Source organism: Apaloderma vittatum, unplaced genomic scaffold (genome assembly GCF_000703405.1).
Source record: "Apaloderma vittatum isolate BGI_N311 unplaced genomic scaffold, ASM70340v1 scaffold9021, whole genome shotgun sequence".
Taxonomy (NCBI): Eukaryota; Metazoa; Chordata; class Aves; order Trogoniformes; family Trogonidae; genus Apaloderma; species Apaloderma vittatum.
In genome coordinates this window covers 105,639-114,623 of record NW_009698513.1, presented here as the reverse complement: position 1 = coordinate 114,623, position 8,985 = coordinate 105,639, and the positions used below count along the sequence as shown (strand labels likewise).

Sequence of the window (8,985 nt, the reverse complement as noted above, 5' to 3'; positions counted from 1 at the left end):
CTGAGAAAAGGTGAAAGATGCCATACGCTCAGCTTCATTGGGAGTTGGAAGCAACTGGGACTGGTGTCTGTTTGCCCCCTGGTCAGCACAAGGGATGAGGAGCAGTACCCAGAGGTGCTGCCTGTACCATAGGCTGATTTTCAGCAGGGGTGCAGCTCCCACATAGGTCAGCTCTGGTGAATGCTGCCCCTTCCTTCTCCTACTGGGACACAGCAACACCTCATTCTCTGAGGGGCTGGGCTGTACCTAGCACAGCTGTGAGCCTGTAAAGGCTAAACGTAGATAGGATTTAGCATGTGAGAGTGGTATCATCTCTAGGAAAAAGCCTCTGACCTGCTAACTAGAAATATTTCTTTGTATACCAGCAAATACGAAAGAGCGCAGAAAGTGTCATTTTTCTTTTGTTGCACACTAGATCCCTATAGAAGAGCAGGATGTGCTGCCTTGAAGTTAATAAGAGAGTGTTAATGCATTCCTAAATATTTTGTGGGTAATGCTTGTGGTTTCCCCATTTCTTGCTAGGGGTAAAAAATGACCCTCAACAACGTTACCATGCGTCGCACCCACAACAGTGGCCTGCAGCAGCAGCAGCAGCGATGGAGCATCCCTGCTGATGGGAAGAATCTGCTGGTGCAGAAAGACTCCAACGAGTACAACCCACAGAAGCGATACACCATCAGTCCCGACGAATATTACAGAAAGAGCTGGTCCTCGGAGTCATCCGACTCAGTCATCTCCTCTGAGTCTGGCAGCAATTGCTACCGCGTGGTGCTGATCGGGGAGCACGGCGTGGGCAAGTCCTCGCTAGCCAACATCTTTGCGGGGGTGCATGACAGCATTGACAGTGACTGTGAGGTGCTGGGAGGTAGGTCATAATGTCCTGGGGTGTTTGTGTTTGCTTGCAGTCAGCTCTACCAGTAGTAATTGGCACAGAAAAACAGAGAGGCCATTTAAGCAAAAAATTGAGGTATCAAACAGTTGGATCTAATTTTCAAAATAGATTCAGCTCATGCATCTCTCCTAAGAAAACAAGAAAGCAAAATAAGATGAGTAATATAGTCACTAACAATCACTGAAAGGGAACAGTTCAGACACCCATGCTATTTCATTCCAAAGTACCTGTTGGAAGCTGCTTCATTCCTGCCTGCACTGATGCTAGACAAGAGCCTGGTTTAGCTTTCATGCCAGTCCAACATTTCTGTCACCATGGTCTGACTCCAGTTTTCTATGGAGGAGAGGCAATAGGAGAGAAAGCAACTGAAGGCCCCATGGTCTACAAGAATAATATATAAAGAAAAATAGAAAAGCTGCTGCTGGGTCCTTCAGTCACCTCCAAAATACTTGCCATTGGAAGTCACATTGCCTCAGAGTAGGTTGTATGGAGTTTGAGTAAAATACGTCTCCTAATTTCATGAGTCTTGCATAGCATGGGTTCCCTCAGGGGAAAAGACATAAGGGTCCTTCAGCAGTGTAGGAAAATTCCTGTTGCCCAAACAGGGGGAAAAGGCACAGGCTGCGGGGTTTTCTTTGAAGCTTCCCCCTTGCTATCCTCCTCTACTTTGTTTAGGATTGCAAAGTGCTGTTTAATCCCAAAGATCAGATAGTGCAGAAGGTGCAGCTGTGGCACCAAGTCCTGGGCTATACTGTATGCAAGATGTTGATGCGGAAGGAGTTATGCTGCAATAAAAACCTGCTGTGGCTCTGAGGATGCAGAGGTTTTCACCTCTGGAAGACACGAGGGTGGCTGGCTGGTTTTGCTCGTCAGCGTGCAGCACTTGCCTCTCCTGTACCTCTTCCCTCTCCTGCCCTTGGTGTGATGTAGCCAGTGTTAGCACAGATAGTTTCTGGGCTCCTCTTCCAGTCTCCAGTGGAGCACAGACAGGACAGATTTTTGTATCTTTAATGCTTCAGTTAGGAGAAGTTTTGCCAGGATTTAATACAAGCACCAAGAAGGTTGGACCCACATTTTCCTTGCTTGCTCTCACAGACTAGGGGCACGGATCTTTGTTCCGTTTGGGGGATTTGAAATTCTCCAGGATGCAGTCACGCTGAATCAGTCATTCAGATGTGCTTTGTCTTCAGCTTCTGCCACTGACTCTTCCCGTAATGCCACCAGCTCCTCAGCCTGCAGTGTCTCTGATAAAAGTTTTCCTAGTGCTACACGAGTAAACTGGAGTAGAACCCCTGGGCAAGCAGTCAGAAAATACAGTTGATTTGCTTTGCACACCCCTGTCAGGCAATTTTCTTCTACTCCAAGAGAAGCCCTATGGTTTCCTCTTTCCTTTGCACTACTGGCAATATTTCTTGGAGTGTAGCACTGACAGATTTTTAAGGCCAGCTCTGCTGAGGTATTGGAAAACTTGACATTGTTATATATCTCCTTTTTTAGTGTCCGTTTCAAAATAAGCACGAGATGAGCTAATTGCTCATTTTCAGTGTGTTTTATATCCATTGAAATTCCTTAGGATTGACCAAGGTGCAAATCAGTGCTGAATATGACCATTTGGGCATAATATATTTGATGAGTGTGATTACATGTTTGTAGCCCCTCTATGTGTAACAAAGTGGAGAAAGAGTCCTCTAGATGTTGTCCTCCAGTGCGTATGGAGCATGTTCCCATGCAGATGCCCAGTCAGTTGAAGAAACTATTCTCCAAAGTTTAGCTTGCAAACTAGAAATTTTATTACAAGAGTGGACAGTTTCAGGGTAGCTACAGAGATACTACAGCTGCTTTTATGGGCAGGTTTTGCTACTTAAAGATTAAGCTAACTCATGAGCACAAATGTCATGCTACCAGGCTTGCAAGGGAAACTGCTCCTATCGATTAGGTCTGCCTTTTTAATCTCTCTATTTTAAGCTGTGTGCAGCGTGGGCTCTTTTTAATTTTATTTTAAAGGTGTAATATTTTTGGCTCATTTTTTTTTGCATGGATGCAGATCCCTGGCTTCGAGGAAAGGCTCTGATTACAATTTAAGGGAAAATTTGCTCCATTAATGACCAGCAGAAGTTTTATAAGACAAGAGTTAAGATAGTCCTATCTACAAATGCGATTGGGACAAACCCCTTAATTACTGCAGTGAGAGGGGTGGTATGCTCAGAAGCCTTAAGCCTGGCATTTTTCACTGACCAGCAAGACTAGACCTCTTATTCCTCATTGAAATGTGTCCAGGTTTGGGGAAAAGAAGGAGGATTAGTGTTTGAAGCAGAAGTTAGACTGTGATTTTACAGCAAGGGTTGATTGAAATTGTGAGTGGGAACAGCCCCCTTGGAACTCAGAAGAACTTTGTCACATGGCATTTATAATCTAGGTATGCATTTTTGTGGCCTCAGTACAAAAGAAGCGAACTTCTGCGGTTTGTTGATCCTTTTGCTTCTTGACATCAAAGGTAATGTGGGAAACTGTGAAATGGGGGAGAACTAGGAGGCAGCGGAAGTCTCAGTCTCTCTAAAACTCAAGAGCTCTTGTCTCACAAAACCCTGTCCTCACTGCCTGGTAGGCTGTTAGCTGTATTGCTCTCAGCAGCAGTGACTGTTCACCCGTAAACTGTCCCTGCTAAAGTGAAAGCAAATATTTTCCATTACTCAGCCTCGCTGGACTCTGCTGCTCCCATGGGGCAAATGTTCAGCCTTTGGTTATTTCTTCCACTGGTTCTATTTTTTGTCTCCCACATAAGATAAAGAGAATATCAGCCAAAATAATGAACATTTAGTTTCCTGATCTTTCAGCCTCCTTCATATATCATGGAAAGTAGGACAACCAGTAATGAACAGAGGGCGGGTCCAGTGCTGATAGAAATGAGGAAAGAATTGAATGTGAGCCAGCAAAAAAATTTGGCTCAGTAATTTGAACTGTGAAAAAATTATACATATTCTACAATTTGTTTTTTTTGTAATGTACATGATGCCACAAAATAATATATTACCGACCTTTCCGCTTTTCTTTCCAGAAGACACGTATGAAAGAACCATGATGGTGGATGGGGAAGGTGCAACCATTATACTGCTCGACATGTGGGATAATAAGGTAATTTTATTTGTTCTAGTGAAATGCCAAAAGAAAAGTGCATATGAGTGACTGCAAATATCAAAAGTAGGTATCTTTTGGGAAAAAAAGGAAAGTAGGTGTTTTCCGTACTTCAGCATTAGGGAAAATACAGGATTAACCCCACCCCCACATCAACCCTACCATGTCTAATGGCTCACTAGTACGAGCCTGGGGAGCACAAGCCTTCTTTATTTTTTTAATGATAAACCAAAAAAAAAGTTCAAGCCGTGTTCCAGACCATGTTCATTCCAGCCTAAAGCCAGTACAATAAATTATTTGGGGCAACTTTTGCCCTCCTTTGTGGTGAAGTATTCATACCATCACCACATTGGCATTACTTTTAGTATAACTGTGATTCAAACCATACCCATTACAGTTACAGCAGGAGTGTATTTGGATTTTCTTGTGTTATACTTTCTAAGTAAAATCCACTCTGGGCATAACAATGTCTGACTGTTTCATCTGAACAGCGTGAGGGAGAATGGATTCGAGACCACTGCATGCAAGTAGGAGACGCATACTTGATTGTCTACTCCATCACAGACCGAGCAAGCTTTGAGAAAGCCTCTGAACTCAGAATACAGCTCCGCAGGGCACGCCAAAAAGAAGACATCCCCATCATTTTGGTTGGCAACAAAAGTGACCTTGTCAGGTGCCGTGAAGTTTCAGTGGCAGGTAAGGAAAATGATGAGTTTAAAATCAATATAAATATTAAGAATCGTCTAGTAGCTTTTGAACAAACTATGGAGCTCTGGCTGAGGGAGCACGTTGTGATCAGAACTGAGCAATAAAAGAGCAGTAGAACAACAGAGGACTGGAACAGAGAGCGGAGGACTGGGAGATCCTTAAGCCTCCCTTGGTAATGCTGTTACATGTCAGATAATCCCTTTCCTAAATTTATTAAGTATCATCATAAAAGCAGCTTGAATTTCTTCCCTTTCAGCTACTAGTGTAAGACCACTGCAGTAGGTGATTTCTCTGGTAGCTAGAAACCCTCTGGATTTCCAACACATGTTTATGTATGATGAGTTTAGCCCCCTTCATTATGCTGCCAAAGATTATGTCTTTTTATAAGCAGTTATCTTTCTTCCCTGATGAATTAAAATTCCCTCTTACCCTTTGTTTTGCTAGACTGGGCAGGGACTGTGCAGCCTTTCAGGAGAGGTCTCCTTGTTGCCTTGCTTTGGGATGCTGAACCAGCCCTCCTGCTGCTGCACACAAATTAATAACCACTAAGCCCATAAATAGGAATAGAGAGGCTGCTGAGAAAGCTGCTGCAGGCTCTCAAGGTCTGCAGTCGTTAAAATCTCTTCTTGGAGAGTCTTACCTGAGGTGTAGGTGACACAACACACAGCAATGCGTTAGATGATCTTACCTTGGGCCATCAAAAACATGGATTCCTCTACTCAGCATTTTCTTCTCTCTACAGCTGTTCCACTCTTCTATTTCCCAATTAATGTAGACTTTTTTTTTTTTTTTTTACTGGCGATGTGCACAGTTCCTCTGGCCCCTGTCACAGCTACCCGTAGTGAAGAGTTTGAACTGAGGTATCTCATCAGGAGCCCAAGGATGCCTGTTTGTCTTCTCAGTCCCCTCTGCCTCACTCAAAAAAATCTTTTGAAAGATTGCGGGTGCAGTCACGTTGCTGCAGTCATCCCAGCGATGAGTTCACAACATGCCAAAAACCATAATGAATTGACTTCTGTGTGAAATATAGTTGTCAGATTTAGCTTAGGCTCAGATAATTAAAGACAAGGACTATGGTTTTGTATGTGTCTCTATAGCCATAGACATATTTATGCCTTTTTCTAAGGGTTTTGTACATGTGTCTGTTCACACTGAAGTTGCTACTGTCCCAAGACTCTGGTTTACATCCATGACCTAAGGAGGCGGACTGGGCCCTGTCTCCTGTGCTGTGTGCGTATAGGGTGCTGTCATCACCCTTAAACATGACTTGAGGGAGTTTGCACATAACACAATCGGGTGGTTTTGAGTCGGGGCTAACCTCTCTGCCTTTACTGTCTTGGCACAAGCAGGTCAACTCCAGCTTCCTTGACAGCCGATGGGGGACACAGGGCTTTTCCAGGAGAGGATTAACCCCCCCTCTCTGGGCAGGGAGTGTGACACAGAGCAGATGAATCATGGGCTTAGCAGGCAGCATTGGATGATTAAAGACTTATCCGTGCCTATATTTGGTTTGAGGAATTCCCCTGGTGACGTTGGCTCCCCACACGTGGCAGCCCGCACCCGCCTTGCCTTCCACTTGCTCGTGATGCCTCGTGACATGTTCCCCCCTTGCCATTTTGCAGAGGGACGAGCCTGCGCCGTCGTGTTTGACTGCAAGTTCATCGAGACCTCAGCGGCCGTGCAGCACAATGTGAAAGAGCTCTTTGAAGGCATCGTGAGGCAAGTGCGGCTCCGGAGGGACAGCAAAGAAAAGAACGAGAAGAGGCTGGCGTACCAGAAACGGAGAGAGAGCATCCCCAAGAAAGCCAGGCGGTTTTGGGGCAAAATAGTTGCCAAGAACAACAAGAACATGGCCTTCAAACTAAAGTCCAAGTCTTGCCATGACCTATCAGTACTTTAAGAACGCTGGACTCTGCCAGAGCTTGTGGCATTTTGTGGACATTATCTGTCGTGGGACAATCAATCAATCTATATTAGATTGGGCTATCAAAGTGACTTAGGTTCACAGCTGTAATTGTGATGATACGTGCTGGCATAAGAACAGCACAGTGTATGGAAATATCTCTCTTTCTTTTTTTGTTGTTAGTTTTAAAAGAAAGGTATAGACCAGAACGACCCAAAGTTATGCTGGGAAGTGTTCTGGAATATACTTGTTGCTTCTCCTCTCACCCTTGGATGATAGTATAAGAACCCTGAACCCTCATGGCTTGGGAAGTGCATACTACAGCCTTTACTCTTTCTCCTTGCTATTATTATTATTATTATTATTATTATTTCCTTTTTTTTAAAAATTGTATAAAGAATTGATGAACTGACTGGGGATTGGTCCTTTGCCAGTTGGCTGGTCAGGCTTGAGCACCCCACAGATGAAAAATCTGCATTTTTGTAGAATAGCCACCAAGACACTTTTTTAGTATTGCTATTATTATTACAAGGATTGGTTTTAATGAATTTACACATCTCTTACTTTGAAAATATTTAAAGGAAAAATCCTATAATCAAACAAATTTTCCTCTCATATTTTTATATTACAGGCCTGTTTAAAAATCATAGTTAAATTATAATTAAAGTGCAAATTGTATTAAAGTGCATCAAGTGCAGGATGCCAAACCTGTATAAATCACCTCAGCTTTTTTTTAAAAAACACATGGATTTCTTGTATCCAGCCTTGGCCTTTCTCTATGCCAGAGCTATGCTGTATTTATTGTTGTGCAAAATAGCAAGCATTTTAATGTTGAGGGGAAATATATTTATTACCAAGTTTCTTAAAAGAACAATGTTAATTTTATTACTGTTTTCTATCTAATATCTTTTTTTCAGATATGCAAGTTTTTACTTACATGCCTTGTAATAAAATAAATAAAATGTATGACTGTCTTTAAGCCTCACTGGGAAATCCCTAAGAAATTTTTCAAGTTGAGAAAATATTTTGAATACTGGGCAAGACTGCTGCATGACAAGCACAGCAAGGATTCCTCACATCTCTGAAGACATGCTACTTAGCAACCTAGGCTCACAAAGCAGGAATTACTTCCAGCCCCAGAGCTGTAAGTGCATGGTATCCCTCATGTGCAAATGAGGTTGCAATGACAGAGGTAAAGATAACTCATTCTTAAAAAAGTAATTTGGCCCTAAGTCTGAAAACACATTAGAAATGTAGGTGATTACTGGTACTCTGATTCTGGAGACAGAAGTTAAATGCTACATTCAGGGGACAGAATGCAGGTTGCTGGCATTGTGTGCCGTAAGCCTCAATTACTGTTGGGCATAATTGTGTTATTTTCCCCCTGACTATGCTGGATTTTTTGTTCACACCTCAGAGCTCAAGGCAGAAGAACAGTCATTACATTTCTGCCCACAGATGGCTCAGAGAAGCCAAATCTCCAGCCTGGCAGCTCATCTTCCCTGGTGATGAAGACAACACTAGTTAGGTGAGAATTGGGTTCCCCATCTTGGGCTGCACAGCTTTCATGCACCAAATGCTCTGGAAAAGAATGAGCTTGCTGGGTGTTTGCCCAAAACTGCCTCTACTGATGAGATGACATTTAGCAGTTCTCTAGGGGTAAAATATCATTTTGCAGGATGACTCTCTGCTTGTGCAGTATTCAGATCTCCCTGGAAGGGAGCTCCTGATCTAGGATAAACTGTTATCAAGAACTGAAAACAAGACTTTGAATAGAAAGCAAGATCCCTGTCACTGAATTTTGAATGAATGCTTTTGAGTTGTCATCGTGTAACTTAGGGTCAATCCAGAGCAGTCTAGAGAATGATACTCACTCCAATACCAGTTTTCAGAACTTTGGAATTCTCACAACCTTTTCCCCATTCAAGACAGGAAATAAAATTGTGCAAATGAAACAAATTTTTAAGATTATTTTTAAGAGCTGAAAGTATAGCTGAGCATAACCAGTACGTTTCCTTAGTCTGTTCTACACGTATCGAGCTATGGACCCAAGAAATCTCAGCTAAGCAGGTTTTGAAGAAATATAAAATGCCAATGTAGATCATACAGCCTTTAGAGGTAAAAGCCATCCATGTTCAGGGAAGGTTTAGGTTGGATCTCAGGAAGCACTTCCTCACAGAGAGGATGCTAAGGCACTGGGATGCACTGCCCAGGGATGTGGTGGAGTCACCGTCCCTGGAGGTGTTTAAGAAGAGGCTGGATGTGGCACTTAGTGCCATGGACTGGCTGATGCGGTGGTGTTGGGTCATAGGCTGGACTTGATGATCTCAGAGGTCTTTTCCAGCCTCAA

The 8,985-nt window shown here is 43.1% G+C and overlaps 1 protein-coding gene across 1 annotated transcript; it reads left to right on the top strand.

The window, feature by feature from the left end:
* Positions 1-528: 528 nt before the first annotated feature.
* On the top strand, positions 529-7,220 carry GEM (GTP binding protein overexpressed in skeletal muscle). Its single transcript, XM_009878048.1, has 4 exons — positions 529-865; positions 3,948-4,024; positions 4,516-4,720; positions 6,355-7,220. The coding sequence occupies exons 1-4, from the start codon at positions 532-534 to the stop codon at positions 6,630-6,632; spliced, it is 894 nt and encodes a 297-aa protein (XP_009876350.1). The 5' UTR covers positions 529-531; the 3' UTR covers positions 6,633-7,220.
* Positions 7,221-8,985: the final 1,765 nt, after the last annotated feature.